The following is a 23459-nucleotide window of genomic DNA, read 5'->3' as shown; positions in this document are numbered from 1 at the left end:
ACCCCCAACTGCACTGTGTGTGAGTGTTTGAGTGGTTTTTGCTGATGGTTTTTCTTCTTCTTCTTCTTCATTTTTTCGAGCATCTGCAGCTGTTTCAGCGCTTGCAGTTATGCAATTTTCATTTTGAAGTTTTGCGCTGTGGGAACGACGTCGTCCGTTCGGTTGTCCCCTAGAAAATTGCCCGACAGCTTTCTAATTTGCAATATGGCCAACAGTTTTCCTTCTAGCTGTTGCTGTTGCTGTTGTAATGCGCTTACTTAAATCAAGTGTGAACAGGGCTAAGAAAATGTTACGCGCACTTAAGCCCGCTTTGGCGCTTTGGGCCATTTGTCACGCTCCACGCGGCGTATGCGCAATATTTTTGCATACATATTGTATGTATGTGTGCGTGTGTGTGTGTGTATATAGGTAAAGCGATTTGGAATATTTCGCCTGCACTTGATATATGCACATTGAATTGCTGCGAGAGTAACAACACGTCAGCCACGCAAATCAGCAATATATCATTTGTCTGCTTCTTCCGCTTTGTCTTTTCTCGCCGGCTAGCTGTCTGTCTCTCTCTTTCTCTGCAGGCCAGCCTGGCTTAAGTGGCATGCAAAAATCCAACGTCAGTCAAGCAGAAGGCAGCAGGCAGCAGACAGAATAGCCTGGCAGCTAAGCAAATGCAGCAGTTCGTTCGTCATATCGTTTCCATCGCAACTCTTCTACTTTTTACTCTGTCTTACTTTTCAGATACCCTGTAGACATTGAGAAAGGGATGAGCGGGTTGAGATCAATAGAGTTCCTCTAGTTTTATTATCTTCCCTGTCTGCATGTCTAGGGTATCTTCTAGCTCATTCACACTCCAACTGAATCTCTTTTATTTTACTTGTTTTATTGGTTTCCTGGCAGTTGTTTTTCCTTCTTCTTTCTCTTTCTATTCATGTTTCACGTTCAGCACGTTTACCTCTTGCGCCGGCTCTAGTGCTATTTATTATGTAACGCAAAGTATGGCAAATCATTTACATAAATCAATCTTAAGCGCCAAGTCGAAAGAGCGAAACCCTAGCCAGCCCAGTGTCCACGCTGAGTGCCAGCGAGCGTATTCCATGCTGAGTGTTGGCGACGCCATTTCAGCTCTTTAAGTGCCATTTGTAACGCAAAACTTGCACAGCACCGGCTCACTCGAAACGTTCCATAATCTAACTAGTTCTTTGACTTAGAAGTTTTCCTCTTTCGAGTTATACGGCACGGAAATCCTTGAGCAAAGAAAACTAATATAAGCTTTCGGTTTGTTATGGGAATGGGAATGGGAATGGGAATGGGAATGGGAATGGGTATCTGTATCTGTATCTGTATCTGTATCTGTATCTGTATCTGTATCTGTATCTGTATCTGTATCTGTATCTGTATCTGTATCTGTATCTGTATCTGTATCTGTATCTGTATCTGTATCTGTATCTGTATCTGTATCTGTATCTGTATCTGTATCTGTATCTGTATCTGTATCTGTATCTGTATCTGTATCTGTATCTGTATCTGTATCTGTATCTGTATCTGTATCTGTATTGTATCTGTATCTGTATCTGTATCTGTATCTGTATCTGTATCTGTATCTGTATCTGTATCTGTATCTGTATCTGTATCTGTGTCTGTATCTGTATCTGTATCTGTATCTGTATCTGTATCTGTATCTGTATCTGTATCTGTATCTGTATCTGTATCTGTATATGTATTTGTATCTGTATCTGTATCTGTATCTGTATCTGTATCTGTATCTGTATCTGTATCTGTATCTGTATATGTATTTGTATCTGTATCTGTATCTGTATCTGTATCTGTATCTGTATCTTTGATCTATATCTTTAATCTGTATCTTTATTTGTATCTTTACATCAATTCGTATCTAAGTTTCAAGCGTACCTCCAAACACTTTGTAAGCTTTGCTAATATTTAAGAGAAATATTGCGCCACTCGGGACTAATTTTGATGCTGCTCTTTCGCAGAGTTTTTTACGTCTATTTGCTTTAGCCTTTTCATATTTCTGCGTTTTTGGCAGGTTTATCGGGCGCATAGAAGAACTCGACCCAAAAATGCTGCACATTGTGCATACGCCGTGTTGCACGTGCAACATTTTGTTGCACACAAACACACACACACACACACATACTTAGACTTGACTGTTGCTGTGCTTGCCATAAAACTTCTCAGGGCTGCTGCACGGCTTAACTTTGTTGTTTAGTGTAAAAGCCGTACAGCTGGCTTACTGGGCTGTTGTTATTGTTGCTTGTTGTTGTTGTTGTTGTTGTTGTTGTTGTTGCAGGCACTTTTACTTTGTACACATTATCACTTTGCCTTGCAGTTTGCAGGCAACGGAAAAGACAACTTTGTTCGATCTTCACAGCAGCACACACACCCACATACACACACACACACATACACATATATATATACGACGAGTACAGTTATAACAACTGATATACAAAATGCTTTGGCAAATAGTTTTGCTAGCACTTAAAGTAGTTGGCAACACACATTTGCAACACCTTTGGTTGGCCTTTCAGCAACACGCACACCCACACAACCAGCCACGCCCCCTGGCCACTACCCTTTTTTTTTGGCAGCTCCTTGCAGCAGCTGGCTTTCAAAAAATTTCATTTGTGGGTGGCAGCCCTCAACTTTTCTAAGGCAAAACAAAAAAAAAAAAAACACATGAAAGAAAAAAGTTGCCCTTTTGGCAACGCATTTGGTGGCGCAAGTGTTGCCAGCTGCTGCTGTTGTTGTTGTTGTTGTTGTTTGTGGTGGTTGTTGTGGCCCTGCTCTTAATGCTTTTTGCTGTATTGCCAACATTTGCTGCCGCGCTCTCTAAATAAATAAAATTGAAATAAATATCAAATAACTAGAGCAAAAGGCATCGGGGAATATGTGGGCGAGGGAGCAGCGGGCGAAACCAAGCAATGCGATGTGATAGATATCTATATCTATATGTAGAAAAACAATACATGATGCTGTGCTTGGCATAAGAAACGGAGTTCAAACTTAAGTCACGAGAGCTTAAGTGGTTAGTTATGAAGGATTATGAGCATACAGCAAGGAAGGAAGGAGAGGGTCTGGCAGGGTGTTTAAGCAAAGATTATGAGCTAATTGATTGAATTTCTAAGAGTTTTGCTGTCTTGTGATAAGACTTCAGCTGCTTCTTTATAGTCGCACTCTAGTAAAGCCAGGGAAATCTGGCGAAATGTATTTAAAATCACTCAGCCAATCAATCAAACAATCCATCAAACTCGATAGGTATATATGTAAATTAATTTGTTTACATTTAGTTTTCATTATTTATCTGCCTCTGCCTATCTACCTCTCTCTCTCCCTCCCTCTCTCTCTCTCCCTCTCTCTCTCTCACTGCCTCCCTCTCTCTCTTGTTTCTTTATTCAATCAAAGGCCAGAGTGCTTTGCATGTCTTAACTTAATACACTCAATTATTCAATACATGTTGCGATTGCCTCGACTTGCCATTTCGATTTATTGGCAACCTTTGGCCTTACAATTTTCTCTGATTTGCCGGCTTTGCCCTGCTGCAGCAGCAGCTGTGGAAGCAACAGCAGCAGACATTTACATAAGTTATTAGCTAATCTCATCCTTTTAATGTTGCGCGCAGCAGCAACAACAACAGCAACACTTTACACTAATTGCAGCACGCACACACACACACACCCACACACTCAGACGCACACACACACACATGCTTACTCCCACACATATTTTATACTCTCTTCTCTCCTCTCCTCTCTTCTTGTTTTTGGCATTTTATTGTTTTCATGCTTCGCATTTTAGCCTGACACGCAAATAAATTTATTTCTGTGCCACTTCTCAGCCTCCTTTCAAAATCAAATGTTAAGTTAACCAACCCCCTACTCCCCCCGCTCCTGCTCCTGCTGCTGCTCCTGCTGCTGCTCCTCCGCCTCTAGCTCTGCCCATGCTTTTCGTTGTTTGCTCAATTGCGTATACGCCGCATATGCCCCCTATCCCTACGTAATTACTACCAAGTAATCGCTTGATTTTCGTTACATGTAACGCAGCTCCAGCCCGCAGCCCTTGTCCTTGCCCGCCTGTTGTTGTTAATCATCAGTGTTGTTGTTGTTGGCTGGCTGGCTCGTTGGCTTGCATTGTTTTGACATTTGGCGCCAACTGGCTGCATGATTCATCGCCCGGCATCATAGTCACTGCGTTCGGTTCGGCTGGGCTGTTGTCGCACACGTTTCACGTTTTCGCTTACGCAACGTGACGCTCCTGCTAGCTGCCACGCCCCTGCGCCCAGCAGCGATGTCCTGACGACGTCCAGCGTCCCATTTGATTGAAGCGCATTTTTGTGAAAATCTGCTTCATTTTTTTTATCGATCCGTTGTTTTAATTTTTTGTTATTTCACACACACACATGTGGCATATGTGTGCGTGTGTGTGTGTATTCATCTGTGCCTGATTGCTCTGCTCCTGGGGCTTCATGCTGCTCTGTTGTCCTGCCTTATGACCTGCTGTCAGCTGCGCTTTCATGCAAATATATTGTCCCTTTTTAATTAAAACACAAGACTTAAATTAGTGCGCACGCACACACACACACACACTCTCTCACATGTATCTCTTAAATTTTGCAAGCTTTTGTTGTCTTTCTTTCTTCAGTCAGCCCGAAGCGATTTTATGAAATCACTTGCCTGTTCGAGTCGTGTTTGTTGCTTTGGTCAACATTAAAATTTGTAATTTGCTTGGCTTTAAGAAACTTCGGACCAGACGCAACCACCTCGACCCACATACACACGCACAGCACACACACAGCACACACGCACATACATATCCGTTCGTTCATTCGAGCTCCTTGCACAGCTCCCCCAGCCCCATATACAACATGTTTGATGTGTAATTTCTGCTGGTGCTCATTAAAAATAATTACATCTGCTTTGGGCCAAGAAAATGGCATTGGCGAAAAGGCAGCGAAGCTGACAGGTGAAGAAACTGGAACTGAGTTTCCTTCGTTTTCATTTAATTTTCCAGTTTACTTTTTTTGCTGTTGCTCTGTATTTTTCGCGATAAAAATTTAGATGGCCCCATTTATTTTCTATTTACACACTGTAAACAAAGCGAACGCGTGCGAGCAAACAAATAATGTTAACAAATTGTTTTGCCATACATTTTCTTGCTCTTAAATGCGAGCGAAACGAGCCATCGAACGGAGAGTAGATAAGAATTTATGGTCTCAAATTTGGTTGGCTTCAATTCGTTTGGATTTATAGTTTGATTTTAGGCTATTATTATTACGTTAGTTGTAGAGAAACAATGAAAATCTCTGAAAAATTGCGAAATTCTATAGAAATCTTATTGAACATTAAAGGTATAAAAAGATTTGATTTATGATATCTTTAAAGAAATGAAAGTTTAGATCTATATCTTAAATTATATATATTTTTTAGGATTTTTTTATGATCAGTTTTCAATGATTCCATTTCAGTTATAATCTAATCTATCTATATTGGCAATTATGCATTAATTATTTATTTATTATTATAATTATTGTACAGGGTATATAAACATCAGTCCTCTCAGCTAATAGACGTCTAATATAAATTATACACCACTCGACTATAACACATTGATTTAAGGATATTCTCTGCATCATTCAACCTTTATATATAGATTGTACAGGGTATCTAGTCTTTCATTACTTAAGCAACTTGAGTATATTCAGCCAGTGACTTATATGGAAATACTATATCAATTAGGCCAGAAACAATCATGCCTGCTCCTTCTCTCCTACGCCCACTTCATGCCACTCTCATTTCACAGGGTATTTTTAGCCGCTGTCACCTGCTGCTGCTGCTGCTGCTGCTGCTGAGCATTCTCCTTGCTCTATTTTAGCAATACAGCTATCGATTGTCTAAGACCTTGAACAAACAATTTGCCAAGACTATTTAAATAATTAAGCGCATGCCAGACGACATCCAAAACGTGGCCAGCACAAACATTTTATTGCCAACTTGACGTGCTTCTGTGACCAAGCCTCAAAGATAAACCAAAACAGAAATATATACATACATATATAAATATAGAAATAAAAAACAAACTTGAATAAATCACAAGCACACACACACACACATGCTGATTGGGATGGTTGACAAAAAAAAAAAAATAAGCAAAGGAAATAAAAGATGAAAAAACTTCCGCACTTTAGACATTCGTAGCCTGAACTTTGATATCGAACTGAAAACAGCCCCCAAAAGGGCGACAACAACAACAACAAGAACAACATGCAGTCTGTATATTTATGACCATTTTCATGATTGACCGACACACACAATGGGCACTGCGAGTGTGGGAGGGGACAGGGTATATAATATATGAGCATTGCCCGGCTTTCATGCTGAATGTGCGTGATGAATAAATGATGCGCCATGGAAGAAGTTTCAATGATTTGGCTTTAGTTTCGCTTTAGCATGCATTGCTTATCCCAATCACCCACACACACACACACACAGAAAGAGGGAGAAAGAGAGAGAGAGAAAGTGAGAGTGAGAGACAACACATCTGTGGGCAATGTTTTGGTTTATGGCAATGCCTGTCACATAAAGTCCTTTCAGCTACACACACACACACTCAAACATCAAGTGCATTGCTATGAGAACTTGAATTCCAAATGAAATCTTTTAAAAACATGTGGGAAACTGTGACATGAGCTTAGGTTACATAATAAAACACGTGATTTGGCTAGGATATTGGGTATAATTATGTTTGAAGATGTGTGGATAATAATAACCATAAACTTGGATATGGGAGAGATATGTGAATGAGAGAAAGAGAGAGAGAGAGGAAGATAGTGAGAGTAAGAGAGAGAGAGAAATAGAGAATGAGAGAGCAAGAGAGAGAGAGAGAGAGGGAAAGAGAGAGAAATAAAGAATGAGAGTGCAAGAGAGAGAGACAGACAGATCCAAAACGCATAAGTTCGTATAGATCCGACATACATATATGCAATAGAGCTAAGAAGTTCGTAAGCTAAACCTATTTATCTATTTATCTAGTTAACAAATCAAACACATCTCTAGATATCTCTACTATCTATCTAGCTATTAAACAGCTGAAACACAACAACAAATAGATCTTGATCTATGTATTTATTAAATCTATAAAATACTTGCTCGTATTTTTGCATTACTCTTGCATTATATCAATATCAAGCTTCATATATCTACCTATACCAACACTAACTAAAAGTTGTACTCAACTTATATCTTAATGCAGTTAACAAGCATAAACTTGTTAAAGCCTTTGTACATTTGCTCTTCAACTGCAGACATATATATCCGATATGCCTCGAGTATTTACTATTTGTTGAGATTTTCCTTAACCCACATAATTTCCCATTTCCATTACATGTTGTTTTTTTTTTTTTTGGTTGTTTGTTTCTCTGGCTGACTTAGAGTCTGAATTGCCATGTGTCGCATATTTGTTGCTGTTGAAATAAAAATGTAAATTGTGAATTTTGGTACGCACAAGCGCACGCTGTGACCGTTTGTTGCCCAGCTTCGAAAAACCCCATTCGCATCTGTCGTTTGGCCCATTTTTATTTGCATTTGCCATTAGACAATGGCCTTCCCTCAGCTCAGCTATATGTGTGTGTGTGTGTGGGTTAGCATACTGCATGAATACACAACAAGGCTCAGCCAGTCCATGTGACTTTTGTCGAAATATTGTTATGTGTCGATCGGATAACATTAGAGAGAGAGAGAGGGAGTTGGGAAAGGCAACTACTTATATATGTATGTGTGTGTGTGTGTGCTGTAGCTTTGGTTTAGTTTCTGTTATCCTTACATATGTATGCGCAATTGGGTGTATTTAATGCACTGCCTGCCAAATGTTTGACTTGGCCTACGCAAACACACACACACACGCACGCCCACACACACACAGAGAGCGCCTGAGCACTCGTTAATGTTTATGCTTATGCTAATTTTGGTCAGATCTGAGCAGCGCTTAGTGTATTCAGCCAAGTTCACACAATGTTGTGCTCGGCTCTACTACATCTTAATGCTTTATGAGCCAGTTTGGCAACTTGGCCCACCACAAAACTGTTGTGTGGCCCGCAGGAGCATTTGAATAGCGAATGTGCTCACTCTCTCCCACTCCCACTCCCTCTCGCTCTCCCTCTCTGCCTCTCGCTGTCTCACTCATAAATTAGTTAATCAAATGCAGCAGTTAAACAATAATGCAAGCATTTTGTTGACTCCACAATTGCGCAGCGCCTGGAGCATTTGCCAACCTGAGTCCCTGCAGGCAGCGGGCCTATAAATGTCATGCAGATGCGCTTTACTTAGTTGCTGGCAGCAAAGCTTTTGAGCAACTAATTAGATTCAGATAGTAGCCAGCCCCACTCCACATCCCCTTCGCCACCTGCCACGCCCAGCAACAAGCAATCGCCTGCAGCTGCATCCCTTGCTCAAGCATAACTTAATTTGCTATGCAATTGCTTTTGCTGCTCCTGTTGTTGTTGTTGTTGTTGTTGCTTTTGTTGTAGCTGGAAAATTAATTTTCTCATGATTTAGTTGGCATTTGTGGTTTTGATTTTGCGGTTGAGTGGCCTTTAAAGGACCTTAGCCACGTAAATGGACATAAAAAAAAAACAGAACGCGTTTTAATTAGCGCAAAATATTACGCATACGTAATGTGCGCCCATTCCATTGCTATGGCAATGCTCTGCGGCACATGCATACAATGCCAGCTAGAGCGTTTATAGAAATTATGTAGGCCACATGTCCGTAATCTATATAAAACTCAAATGTCACGTCAATTAAATGTGGTCCCAATTCAAAGCTTAACTCGAACTCGGTTTATGCGGGCAGCTGCATGTGACTGGAGCGAGGGACATCAAGTAGGATTTGTGCGGAGTCGGATGATTGGGAAATGATTAGGAAATTGTACTCGTAATAGAATTGTTTTTAACTGTATTAAATGTTAAAGGGCTTTTCTGATATAAATGCTGGCTAGAAAGCTTGGCTGAAAACTTTATTTTGCTGTGTTCTTAACTTTAGAATCGATTATATTTACATAAAAACGATTAAAAATAGTACAAATATAAAAAACATATATAATATAAAATTATCCAGTATTTTACTTACATATGCCATATTATTTATAGGTAAATCCAATCTAATTCCCCATATTCCATATTCCATATTCCATATTCTCTCAGTTCAGCTTTCTCAATTTCCCCTTCGAACTCACTCAAAACTCATTCAGTTCGCGTGGTCGCCATATACACTACATAAACGTCGTCTAGCGTGTCAGCAATTCTATTAACGAGCTGCAAGCGCGAGCTACCTCTGCTACCCATGCGCCCTACTCCGTTACACCCTTTCGACTACGTACCTACCCCCAGCTGCAATCGTATGTGGTTCCACGTTTTGCATGCGGTCAGTTGGTCGTCGGTCAGCAAACAAGCGTGAAATTGCACAGCAATCGTGTTGAGCTGGAAAAACGTGGAAAAAACAGAGTAAAAGAAATTGGGAAAAGGCATAGAGAGAGAGAGAGAGAGAGCGAGAGTGAAGGACGCTGGAATCGGCACAAAAGGCAATCAAACCTACGGCAGATGAATGCGAAAAACCTTTAAGCTTTTTGTTTGCCATTTTGGCCACATGCAAAACAGGCGAACTCTATCACTTCTCTCTCTCTCTGTTTCTCTATCTCTCTCTGGCAATGCAATCAATGCGCTATTGATGATGTTTGATTAGAAAAGTCTCTTAAATGCCAACAGCTGCAGGGGATTTTGCTATTCAAATTAAATGCACACAGTGCGAAATACACGCGCTAATGAATCAATTATCCTTATTACTTGTTCATAGAAATACACAAAACACAATAAACTAACACAAACACACACACACACACACAATCACACAATGTTGAATATGCATATAAATGCGGGCAAAATGCACCTCTCGTTGCACCCCTCGTTGCAGCCCTTGTTGCGCCACAACGTTTCGTTTAATTAAAAGCGATCCAATTCGTTGGCCAAGTCCGCAGCACGTTTTAAATTTAGCTCAATTGTCCAAAGGGCCACAAGAATTTTCGCAGCTCCCGCAAAAGGCAGAGGGAAGGGAGCTGCACAGGCGTGGCAACTCGTTCACTTCATTAAAGAACGTAAAGTTGAGCAATTTATTTGCATCATGCGCCAAGCGTCGTTCAATGTTATTGAGCCTGAGTGTGGATTGATGGCGGCTGCTCGGCTCGATGCTGCATAGCTGTAAATTTTGCCCATTGAAGGCTCGCCCCAAGATTTGCGGCCATAAAGTTCACACGATACGGGACAGGCTCTAGCTGCATACTGCACCTGGGGAATAGAGACATGCATGCTATATTGAATGGGTTTGCAGGTGTAGTAGTAGCTGTAATAGTAGTAGTAGGTCGTTCAGGTGGTCAATTTTAAGTGCAGCCCTTAAAAGCGATGTTAAGGGCGAAGTAAATATAGGAAAATCCAATGGAATAATATAAAAGCAGACTTAAAACTATTTTACAAAGTAAGACACTCTTAATACACTGTTCATGTTAAGTTACAGTGCAAGCTTATGTTAATTAGTTGACTTAACAGAAGCTGCAGAGCAATAAGTATTAACAGACTCAGTAGCTCGATAGAGTGACTCTTTAACAGCGCATTGTATGTTAATCAGTTGACTTAACAGAAGCTGCAGATCAATAAGTATTAACAGATTCAGTAGCTCGATAGAGTGAATCTTTAACAGCGCATTTTAAAGCCTGGCTCAACGCTGTTAACGCTGTTACGTGGCGTAACGTAAATGTTGATATTAAAAGGAACAGAGAACGTTTTTCGAGTATATGTTATTAACAGCTAGATTTTGCTGTCATTTAACATATGTATGTTAATAAATTTAAAATTATGAAATGCGAAGTTCAACCGAATTTAAGTCGTTCTATTAAAAAATTAATTAAATATCTTTAAAAAAAAATAAATTTGATTATATCACGAAAATAAATAAAAGAAGAAAGATTTATTTCAATTGTTAAAATCTGAATGGCTGGCAGTAAAATAGCGACGATATCGTGTGCTGTCAATCAGTTTTCAATTATAGCAGCTAATTTGGTTGGCCTTTAAGCTCACGCTATATGTATGTATGCACATATATAAATCAGCATATATATGTTTTGTATCTGTATGTAATGCCACTTGCTACCATGCCCTTCAAATTGATATATATTTGTTGGAGTCTATGGCATGCCATGCCCATTACTGCAAATGACACTATGCCATACTGGAGTTTATTTCCCTGCATTTTTTCGTGCACAGAAATCGCTGCAAGCGCACAATATATATATGTATAGGTATATACATACATATATAAAGAATACAATAAAAAATACCAGGATAAACGACTGAACGAGAGAATAAAAAACAATTCGCGGCAGAAAAGTGGAAAAATGGAGTAAAAATGAGGCGCATAAAATGCAAGCGGCGGCATTTTGCAGCTATGCGGCATGAAAATTCACGGGAAAACCGAAGGGAGCACAAGAATTGCAAAAAAAAAAATGATGAAAAAACGAAGCGAAAGAAAGCAACACGAAATAGCAGTGTGACATGGCGTGTAAGTGTTGGTAAACGCGGTGCGAAATGCCTCAACGCTTTTTGTCTCTGTGAGTTGTTATTATTGTTGTTGGTTGTGCAAATGTTATGTAGGTCAAAGAAATGCAGTTGACTGATGCTGTGCCGCAATGCCCTGTAAATGAGCTATGGAGTTTGGGTATCAATAGTGTTGAGTAATGCTTGAATATACATATATGCATTTTATATACATACATAAAACGAAATTAGATTTAGGGAGTAATTAATATATAATAACAATGATAGAGAAGCTGATGAAGAGAAGGGTCAAATTGACCAGTGTTGAGTAATGTTTAAGAGTTACTTTATAATTTAATTAGTCAAATCTTGAACACATAATTATTGAGTATGACAAAATAATGATTTTAATATTTATTTTCATTAGCTTTAAGATCAGTGTTGCATAATGCCCAAAGACAGTTTACTCCATCTAGAACTTAGTCTCAAAATCGGAATATAATGATATTAAATTAATGTAAAAGACGAAAAATCTCTAACAATTTCAGAGATTAGGTCGCAAGTGTTGAAAGTGCGTGACATATCGTTGTCCAACACTGCCAACAATGCCATTTGCCTGCTAGCGTGCGTCTGTCGCCCGCTGCAGTTGCTGTTGTTTAACAAGTTCGAGTGCAGCGCATTTGCAAAATTTAAGAATCATCTAAAGTTTGGTGTAAGCCACAAAAAAACAAAAGCAGAGAGGGAGACAGAGCGAGAGAGAAAGAGAGGTAAACTTTTTGAGGCTGTCGCTGACACCGAAATACAATAGCAACAGCAAAAAGTTTGTTTAACAATGTGTTAAGAAGCTGAACGGAAAATGGCCGGGAAACTTGGAAGGGCAGGGGCTTAACAGTAGAATGCATGGCATCATGTGTTAGTGTGTGTGTGTACGTAAAGTGCACAATAGTAAAAAAAAGGGAGCAAACAAAAAGCGAACGACAAACATATTTGACATTTGCATACGAAAAGTGTCAAAAGGGTAACACACACACGCACACACACACACATAGAGAGAGAGAGAGGGAGATGAGGCCGCAACTTCCTGTTACGCTCTTATCTTGATATATTGCTTGCTTCTTCTTTTTGACTCACACACCTAATCTCTCCGTCTCTTTCTCGCCCATCCCGTTTAGGAGCGCTACAAGGCCGACATTAGTCTTGCCATACAATTGCTGCAATGCAAGCCGGACAGTTTTGTGCCCCAGAAGGTGTCCTCGGTAAGTAGCGCTCGCCCATGTTGGCCAGGAGCTTGGCCAGGTTGATTAACTCCATCTTTTTTTGCCTCAGCTGCCAATTGATATTCAGTCGAAAGTTTCGGCCTATATGCGGCTGGAGACGAACTCGCATTCGGACTCGGAGTGCAGCAATAGTGGTGTGGGCGTGGCCACCACAGCTTCCTATAAAGTGCTTCCGGTCTCGGACTCGCCCCCGCCAGCGCCATGCCCCTTCCCGCCCACGGCCATGGTATACTCGATGCGGGGCCTCGGTAAGTGTTAGTAGACCATTTTGATTTTCTTGATTACTCGTATGATTTTCCCTATTTTCGTTAACTCGTTTCATTTATCTATATTCTAGATTGGAGTTGATATTATTATTTACTTTATTGAACTTGCAGCAATCATTCATTCACCAGCAACATTTTCCCAGTTCGCATTTTTTATTTATTTTATTTTTTATTTATAAATTATTGATGAACTTTTGTGCTATTTATTATTTCACTTTGTTTATTGTTTTAGTTTCAATTACAGCTCAAATTTATTGTAAATAATTGGCATCATTTATTTTTCTTTGTTTTTATATCTTGTTTCAAATTTATGCCATATTTTATGGCTACAAAGTTTTTTTTTTTTGTTTTTTGTTGGCCATATATTTAGCGTGAATAATTGAAATTGTTTAAAAATTGATGCACACATATATGATATGATATGTATGCATGTGTGTGTGTCTGTGTGTATTTATATATGTGCAACAAATCAATCGAATCATGGCTGGCAGCATTATTAAACTTGGCTAATTAAAATGAATAACATTTCAGCGAAGCATTCAAAGCTTTGGCTTATAATTAAATTCTTAGCCAATAATTGGAATTTGAAAGTGTGTTTGTGTATGTGTGTGATGTGTGCATATCTGTGTGTATGTATACATACAAATGCAGCAAGAAATGTGTAGAGCGAAAATATATTCGAGATTTAGAGCAGATATGAAGTTTAGCTACTGAGAACTAAAAGTTATTAAAGAGAGGGAGAGAGAGAGGCAAGAAAAAAGTCGGATAGAGAGAGGGAGCGAAAAAAAGAAAGATAGAGAGAGAAAGAGAGTGAGGGAGACAGAGAGAGAGAGGGAAGAAGAAAGAGAGAGTAAGAGCTAGAAAGAAGGAGGGAACGTGGGAGGGTGAGAGTGCGAGTGAGAGAGAGTTACATAGAGAGTGAAAGAGAGATAGAGTGAGAGAGAGTTGGAATGAGAGAGAGTTGGAGTGAGAGAGAGTCAGAGGGAGTGAGCGTCAGAGAGAGAGAGAGACAAATCTGCAAATAGAAAGGAGTTAGAGGTATGAATAGACAAACTGGAAAACCGACTCGAAGACTAGCTCGAAGCTGATTCTTAGGGATTCTTCCCGTTGCTCTAAAATATAAGTGATGTATGTGAGGGAAAAACGATTCAACTAGTCGTCACATATTCAATCAATTTAGTAAGTCTAGTTTAAGCAGTTATAGATTAATAATAGTACAGGAACTTCAGCATCCTTAGGCATTGCCTAAATTGCATTTACCCCTAGCCAAGCAATGCTCAATCGGAAAGTTGCCCAGAGTTAAAGTCGTCTCCATCTACTAAAGCTAACTCTACTGCCTGCCGTCTGCCACTTTGATTCATTCTAAACAAATATTGCCAATAAAAAAAAAAAAAATAGAAAATCTGTTTACATATGCCCAAATTATCTGCCCCAGCTCTGGACCCGATTGTCTGCCAAAATGCTTATTGTTTTCTCTTCTTCTCCTGCTCTGACTCACCCAACAACAGACGCCACTAATGGCAACTCAGCCAATGCACAAACAACGCCAGCGAAGAGCAACAACAACAACAACAACAATACTAACAACAACAATAACAGCAGCAGCACAAAGGACACAATCAACAACAACAACAACAGCAAGCTCAGCTCGAAATTTAGCTCCAGCCAAACGCTCAATGGTCAAACCAAGACCAACAACAACAACAACAACAACAACAACAATGCTGATCCCGACATGATTTCACCCACAGTGATGGCCAAATTCCTGGAGGATGAGCTGAAATTGAACGATGTGAAGCACTGCGACACTTGCCAGTGCAGCAAACAGGATCTGACCGTGCTGGCAGACATCTCCCGCTCCTATACGGTGGCCACCCAGACACCGTACACCGAACGCAGCCTGAACGAGCCGCTGACTCAGCTCTGCCTGCGCTGCCACAGCAATCTGAATTCGCCTTCTAGGACCAATAGTCCCTATCTGATGAAGCTGGTGAAGAGCAGCGATTCGGTCATATCGGAGACGAAGAGCTCCGTCTCGGATCTGAATGACATGGACAAGCTGTTTACGCCGCCCAAGAAGGATGATCTGATGGTCAATCCCATCTTGGGCCATCACAGGCTGTGCGAGCGCACGGCGAACTCCAGCTCGACGCTGATGTATCCAACCACACATCTGGGCGCCTATGCGGCCGAGAAGTATCTGCTGGAGACGAGCAATCTGGGCCAGCTGCGCCAGGGCAATGCCACAACTGCGGCAGCGGCATATCAGCGACGCTTTCTCGACGGCGGCGGCACGGCGCTGCAGCTGCTCAACAAGTTTGAGGGCGCCAGCGTAGCGGCGGCCGAGGAGCTGGAGGATGAGGAGGTCAGCAAACCGCTGCTGGCGGGCATATCACAGCCGAGCCTGCTGGAGGCCGAGCAGCCGCCAAGCACACAGCCCACCAAGCCCGAGGATGTGTGCGAACCGCAGCCAGTGAAGCCAGCTGTGGCAGCAGCTGGTGTCGCTGGAACAGCCGTGACAGCAACGGCATCTGCTGCTGCTGCCGGCTCCTGCTCCCAGCTAAAGTCAACGAACTCGGGCAGCGTGCAGAGCCTGTGGAGCAACAAGACCAGCAGCTGCGAGGGCGCCAAAATGTTTGAGACCTTCAATCGGAATCTCATCAAGACTATTAAAGTAGATCTGCTAGCTCCGTTATATATTTAGTGACCATGACTAATCCTACTTCCATTGCAGGCCGAGAATCCCAAGTATCGCGGTCCGCGCCTCTGCGCCATGCGCATCCAGCAGAACGGGCAGAGCAACATCTTGCTGGACAATCTGGAGTCGATTGAGACGAACGTGCCGGTCATCTACAAGCGACGCGAGCGGCTGCTGGACGAGGAGCTCAGCGATGGCAAGGACATCATCACCTCCAAGGAGAGCAATGCGGCGGCAGCGGTTGAGGCCTGGCAGGGATCGGCCATGCCACATGAGAATGTGGCGCTGCAGCCGGTGCTGGAGCCGCAGGTGGAGCTAAAAGAGACTGAAAAGGGCGGCCCGCTGGAGGGGCAGGTGCTGCCAGGCGAGACACTGGCCAGTGGAGCAGCCGGCGAGCCGGCCAATCTGAGTGCAGTGGCTGCAGCCGGTGCTAAAGTTGCAGCTGCTGTTGCCAGTGCTGCTCCTGCGGGCTCGCCCAAGCACTCGGCCAACTCGAGCTCCCTGAGCGATGCCATCGACTACCAGGAGAGCGTCCTGCTGCGTCGCCAGCAGCTGAATCGCGTCGCCGAGTGGGTGCAGCACAACACGCAGCAGCTGGAGCAGCGGGCGCTGCAGCAGCCGACGTTGCCCAGCGGCTCGAATTCGGGCACGGAGCGACAGTCGTCGTACTCGACGCTGGATCGCATGGACTCCATATCCATAGAGAAGCTGAGCGTGGACTCTGGCTACAAGACAACGCCACAGCAGCTGACCAATGGCTATGCGGATGCGGGCAAATCCACGGAGGATTCCCTCTCGCCCAAGACAGACATCACCAGCAATTCGCTGCCCGAGCCGACGACCGTCGGCCAGGCGGCCGTTGCGGCAGCGACTGTGGTCACCAAGAAGGCGGAGCTCTGCACCACCTACTACAGGCGCACCACGCGATCCGGCCTGCCGGTGGCGTACACCACAACGATGATGCCAGCCGCCGCCACGCCCGCCGATTCGCAGGGCTGCTCGTCGTCCGGCTCGCCGGCCCTGCAGTGCCCCGAACAGCCCACGTGTGATATACTCAACTACAAATACTATCCCAATGACACGGACAAGACGCGCTCCGTGCAGGCCGAGCTGCACACGACCACGCAGCACGTGGACATCGCCCAGATGGAGTACAATGTGAAGCAGTTTCTGCTCAAGCAGAACGAGTGGTCGATGCGAGCGGAGGGCGCAGCAGCTGCAGCAGCGGCGGCAGGGGGTGGTGGTGCAGCTGGCGGTCCCGGCGGTGCGCGGCTGATGCGCCACACGCGCCTCATGGGACCCGGCGTGGGTGAACGCGTGCGCATGGCCACGCCCGGCGGTGCGGTGGCTGCCACGCCAGGTGTCCTCGGCCCGCACAGAACTGAAACGAATTTATAGGCCAGCGGATGGACAAAGAGACGGACGGATAGATGAATCGATGGATCGATGGACGGATGAATGGATGGATAAACCAAATTGTATTCTAGTTTAGCGCCAGATACTAACCAGGAGCAATGCTTATAAGAGAATCTTTAATTTAATGAGTACTATATAGTTAATGTACGATATATATATGTATGTATGTGTTACACATATACATATACACATACATGTATGTGTATCTATGTGTGTAATACCTTAAAGTACGTCTAAGCTAGCTGAGCAGTCGCAAAGTTGCGCTTATAATGCAGCTAAAAGGACATCGTGGCATTGGAATACTACATATACTACATACACACAATACTTTTGTTAATACACTTGGAGAAAAAGTCAGTTTGCTAGGGCATAGCAGGAGGCAGCATAAATATAAATATTCTGGGATAAGTGATTTCTCATAGAAACAATCAGAAGACCATGATATGATAGAATTACTTGTATTTTTTGGTATTTCCTTACAGAACTTTATCAAAATCGAACTGCACTCTAACATATAAGTTTCTTAGATAGATAAAAACTAAAATTTCGCTTAAATTAAAATAAAAATTCTTTATATTTCAAGCTATCATCTCCCATTTTAATACTTTACAGTTCTAATTACGTTTTGTGATATTGAGACAAACTATTGTTTATATTAGGCTACTATATCATATAGTTATCGTAGTAACTAGCAATCAAAATATAAGTTTTTATATTCCTATGCACTATGCACACTGCTAAAAACTATATATCATACTTAGATGACTCTATCATATAGGAAAAAATTACAAAACTTGTTTAGACCTTCACAATCTGCTGTGGACTCTTATTCCTTATCATATCTGCCAAGTTTTGGGTGCTTTTAAAAAATCAATTATATTTCCACGACTTTTTCTCCGAGTGTAACTCATTCTTCTGACTTCAGTCTTCCCTCTGCTGTATAAACTGTACAAACTAAACTATAGAGCAAGCTTTTCACTATCATCTATCAACTATTCCACTCACACACACAGACAAGCCCAATTGTAAGTCTTCCCTTCGCTGCTTTCTCTCTGCCCAGCGCCACGTTGATCCAGCTAGTCCAAAGCCTATATATATATATGATAAAAAGCATATGATTATTCCATATGATATTCAAATTTTCGCATTACCTTTTGGTGTCTGCATGTTAATCAATCCATTTAATATACAACCATATATATATATATATATATATATATATATATATATATATATATATATATATATATATATATATATATATATATATATATATATATATCTGTGTATCTGCCTAGGCTATATATATATATATGTAATTTGATAAGCGCATTATATTTTCTAGATTCCAATTGTGCAATATTTGTTATTAGCGAAAAACCAAAAAGGAAAATAAATAAAAAACGAAATTTTTATTTTTATAAAATGCGACCAAAAAAAAAAAAACCGAAAAAACAAAGTGAAAAGAGAAAAGAAAACATACCGAAGCAAGATGTAAACCTATTCGAAATTTCTATATATGTATTTATTAAGTTGGAATAAAGCCGCCAAGAACCTGCCTAATGTTAGCTTCTACGATATAGCAGCCGCTCTATAACTAACCTATATACAAGTGTACTGTACCTTCTTAGTAAAAATTTGCAGCAACTGTACTCATTCCTGCCCATTAGATGACCTTCATAATACACTCACACACACATATACATATGTATACACAGCTCTATTCTTATATATATATATATATAGAGAGAGAGAGAAAAACGAATGTAATCTTCAGTCAACTAACATTTGCATACGTATCTGAACACACACACACAGACATACATATATTTACACACACATATTTATATACACATATATACCGCAATCATATTCAGATATATATACACATATATCCACGTATACCCGACCCACATAACTTTCAAAGGCTTCAAAGACACTTATCTTATAATCCATCCCATATTCAAATCAAAATTTCGACAAAAACAAATGCCTATTTACTCGTCTATATATATTTACATAACATGCAATACATACATATAACTCCACATATACATACATATATGACTCACATACATATATATATGACTTATACACTGAGCGAAATGCAATATGATGAAACGCTTTAATACTGTTATGTTTGGCCTAATTCTAAACGTTTAATTAGATCGAATTCTCACATATACATATATAAAACTTACTATTATCTACTTAATAAACGGCTTGAACTTATCTAAAGTTTTGACTATCTGAACAATCTGTTGCAGATTCCTAACTCAATTTGTATAATTTCAGCTAAGTTTGTTCAATCAAAAGAAAAAAAGAAAAAGAAAATCTAGAAAAAAAAAACACAAAGACTTGAAAATGTTCTTCGAAAGACACGTAAAGATTATATGAATAAATCCAAACACAATCAAAACTAACATATTCAGAATCCAAATCTATGCTAAAACTCATTCAACTCGCTGCTCAAAGATGAAGAAGAAGAAGACGATGACAAATTTCCATTTTACCTTTTAGTACACTGCTCCAAAAGTTACCCCACTATCCCCCCATCCCTTCACCTCATTAAGCTATGCATTTAACTTTAAGTAGAATTATTTCCCAACAAATTTTCGAGCTCAAAGAACTTTTTGAAAAGGCAGCCTACGATTATTAGCAAAAGCAAAACTCTATATATATAGATTTGAAATGAAATGGAATTTCGAAAAACCAAAAAGAAGAAATAACTTAATATAAACATAATTTTAGCGCAAATATTTGGGCATAAGTTGTTCCTCTCGACTCCCCCCGCCCCCTTTCTCCCACATTCCCAGCTTAGTTCTAAGTGGTTTTTTGCTGAGTATTTATTTTGTAAGCTCCCCATCCTAATCTAGCCTTATATAATATAATGATTAACTATATATAAATATATATATGAGTGTACAATATTTTGCGCCTAGTTTGATATAAACAATTTTTGAGCTATCGAACCACCTTAATGTGTAACAACAACTAAACAAAAAGCGAAACAAATTAAATAAATACGAAATAATTTTTGACAAAAACAAATGCTGTTTTTTTTTATATATAAGAAATATACCAAAAATATACAAAAAAAAAAATATATATATATGTATATATTTATATATATATATATATATATATATATATATATATATATATTCAAGCGCAAATAAAAATATTTGAGAAAATATATATTTCATAAATAAAAAAAATAATAATAATAATAATAATAATAAATAATAAACAAAATTAAAAATAATAAATATTATTATGATTATTATTAATTAAATAATAATAATAAAATAATAATAATAATAATAAATAATAAACAAAAATAAAAAAATAAATATTAATTTGATTATTATTAATTTAATATTATTTTAATAATTGAAAAAAATAATATTTATTTTAAATTAAATTTCTGCAAAAATAAATTTATAAAAGAAACTATTTGTTGTATTCATATATATTTTTTATTTATGTATTATGTTACTGTTTTTTTTTTTTTTTTTTTCTAAAAATAAATTTGTTCAAAAATTCCAAATTCAAAAAGTCTTTTTCATATATTTGTATCATGTTTTGTTTTTATTTAAAAATAAATTCCTCCGAAAATGAAATAAATAATTTGTTTGCATGCACTTAAACAACTATGGAAAGTTTTTTTCGTTTGCTTTCTCTCTCTCTCTCTTTCTGTCTCTTAATCATTTTTATTTCTTTTTCTCTCTCTGTTGATTGAAAAATGGCGATGAGAATGGCTTCAGTCAATGCTACGTGGCGAGCTGCAAGAATTGGAGCTGAGCTGAGCAAAGGGGCGCTCAGAGGGCGACGGCTCCATCCTCAGTTGCAGCGGCGGCGAGCTCTGGATCGATCTCTGGCTCAACGGAGTTGCTGCTGGGCGCACGCTCGGCGCCAGCGTCGTCGTTGACCACGATGACCTCGTTGACGGGCACCGCCTCCTCGAAGGAATCGTCGGTGGCCTCGGCGCTGCTCCTCACCTCGTTCTCGGACTCGGCGGGCTGCTCGGCCACCTCGTTGTCCAGCTCCAGCTTGTCGGCGACAGCGGGCTTGGCGGGTGCCTCGGTGGCAACGGGCGCGGCTGGTGCGGCGGGCGTATTCTGTGGCCGATTGCCGCCCAGGAAATTGATGATGCCCTGCAGCGGACCCGCCGGCTGTGGCTGGGCTGCAGCCGCGGCCGTGGCATTGTTGCCGCCGCCAAAGACATTGTTCACAAAGGCCTGAATGGGTCCGGGCGGGCGCACTGTGGTCGGCTGGGCGCTCTGCTGCTGCTGGCCCGTCAGCCCCGAGAGCGTGTTCTGGAACTGGGTGCCCAGATTCGAGGCGAACTGCTGAATGCCCTGGAAGGCCTGCGTGGTGCTGTTGACCACACTCTGCACCGCATTCTGGGCCGCATTCTGGGCCGAGGTGATGGCCGCACTGGGATTCAGAAAGCCGGGCTGAGTGGGTGCTGGCGTGGCCACCTGATCAGCCTGCACTGCCGGCTGCTGCTGCTGTCCGTTGAACTGGTTCAGGAATTGGCCAATGGGCGAGTTCTGGATCAATTGCTGCACAAAGTTCTGCTGTGTGCTGCTCTGCTGGGTGGGCGTGGCCTGGGTGGCTTGGCGAACGTGTGGCACGGCATCGTCGATTTGCTGCTGCTGCTGCTGCTGCTCCACCACTGGCTCAGCGGGCACAGGCACAACTAGCTCTTCAGCGGCCTCAAGGGGCTGGGATTTGAGAAGGGGCTGTGCTTCGGCTTGAGGCTCTGCTGGCTGAGGCTCTGCGGGTTGAGGCTCTGCGGGTTGCGCTTCCTCCTGCTTCGGCTTCGGCTCTTCCTCAATTTTAGGCAGCTCAGTTTTGAGTTCTGGCTCAACCTGGGGCAGTTGCGTATTGGCTTCCTGCTCCTGCTGCTCCTGCTGTTCCACCTGCTCCGCTTGTTTCTCCTGCTCCACTTGTTTCTCCTGCTCCACTTGTTTCTCCTGCTCTACTTGCTTCTCCTCCCTCTGCTCCTGCTCCTGCTCCGGCTTCGGCTCCTCCTTGATCAGCTGCTGTTGCTCCTCCTTGACTATGGCCACGGGTATGTCGAGCGCCTCCTTCGCCGCTGGCTGCAGCACACGTCCCTGGCTGCCCAGCGCCAGGCAGAGTAACACCAAAACGATTGCCTTCATTTTCTCTCTTGCTCTCCGTTTACTGCTTGCTGCTGCTGCTGCTTCTTCTTCTTCTTCGGCTTCCAACTGCTGAGCTTGATGTACGCAAGCGCCTCACGGCAACGACTGTGTGAAATTTCTTCAGCCTCGACGCATTTATACACGCGTCGATGTTGACGCCGACGCCGACGCCGCCACCGATGCCGACGCGGACGCTGACGCTGCCGCAGCCGTGCGTCGACGGCGGCAGCAATGGCCAAAGACACTGAAGATCGACGATGAAGACGATGCCAATTCTTTGTGCTAAATGTCATTGAACTGCTGCAGGCGAAGCTGAGGTGAGGACGGCACTGCAGTTGGCCCTTTGCATTGCAGCCAACATAATTGGCCAATTCTAAGGAGCTGTACTTGTTATTCTAGAAATTGTACCGATCAAGGTTACACTGCTTCTTCTTCTTCTTCATTGTATATTTTATTTTTTTGTTTTTGTTTTAGTCTTAGTTGTAGTTGTAGTTAATTAATAGATCGATTGGAGCCTGAGTGGGTTCGCTTGTCTTTTACGAGCTGCGGCTCTTCAGGGCCTGCAGACATGTGGCTAAAATTAGAGATCATTAATTTGATAAGCGGTAGGAGCGAAATTCTATTTCAGTCCCTCGATTTTTAGTTAGGGTATTGAGAAGGTGGATGGCTTAGTGATGGCTTAGACTAGGCTAAGACCAAGTATGATAATACACATGTTAGAGGGATGATGATATTGTAAGTAGAATTTTACATGATCAGATTGAAGAGCATAATACTAATAATGAATAATAATATTAATAATGATTTATGTTAGATATTAATGCTAGAGTTTGTCGTATTGCTTCTCATATTTATTTAGTATGAGTTATTAATTACAAATTAATAAGCATAACTATAGCTATAGTAAAATATATTTTAATGATAATGCATTTGCTAATGATCATTGCTATTGGCAATGGCTAATAAATAATAATAATGATAATAGAAATGCATATCAGTGGGCCTATTCCTCTGACTGATGGTAGTAATAATGGCTATGCTTAT

General features: G+C 41.4%; 2 protein-coding genes across 3 annotated transcripts in view; one reads left to right on the top strand and one right to left on the bottom strand.

Annotated features, from left to right (window-relative positions):
- Positions 1-19599, top strand: part of LOC108651446 (uncharacterized) — a 43958-nt gene extending 24359 nt beyond the window's left edge. Inside the window, exons 3-6 of one of the 2 annotated variants that reach the window (XM_018101164.3) lie at positions 12760-12843; positions 12914-13112; positions 14639-15804; positions 15865-19599. In XM_018101164.3, the coding sequence (XP_017956653.1) occupies positions 12760-12843; positions 12914-13112; positions 14639-15804; positions 15865-17226 (2811 nt within the window). In that variant the 3' untranslated portion in view covers positions 17227-19599. Of the gene's footprint in view, positions 1-12759; positions 12844-12913; positions 13119-14638; positions 15805-15864 lie in introns of both variants that reach the window. The other variant, XM_018101163.3, reaches the window with a different exon arrangement.
- A 1206-nt stretch (positions 19600-20805) lies between these two features.
- Positions 20806-22527, bottom strand: ImpE2 (Ecdysone-inducible gene E2). Its single transcript, XM_030382848.2, has one exon. The coding sequence runs from the start codon at positions 22413-22415 to the stop codon at positions 21066-21068; it is 1350 nt and encodes a 449-aa protein (XP_030238708.1). The 5' UTR covers positions 22416-22527; the 3' UTR covers positions 20806-21065.
- Between the last annotated feature and the right edge of the window lie 932 nt (positions 22528-23459).

Source organism: Drosophila navojoa, chromosome 4 (genome assembly GCF_054131105.1).
Source record: "Drosophila navojoa isolate 15081-1374.11 chromosome 4, UAZ_NAV_1.0, whole genome shotgun sequence".
In the NCBI taxonomy this organism is placed as follows: domain Eukaryota; kingdom Metazoa; phylum Arthropoda; class Insecta; order Diptera; family Drosophilidae; genus Drosophila; species Drosophila navojoa.
This window is presented reverse-complemented; position numbering and strand designations above follow the sequence as displayed.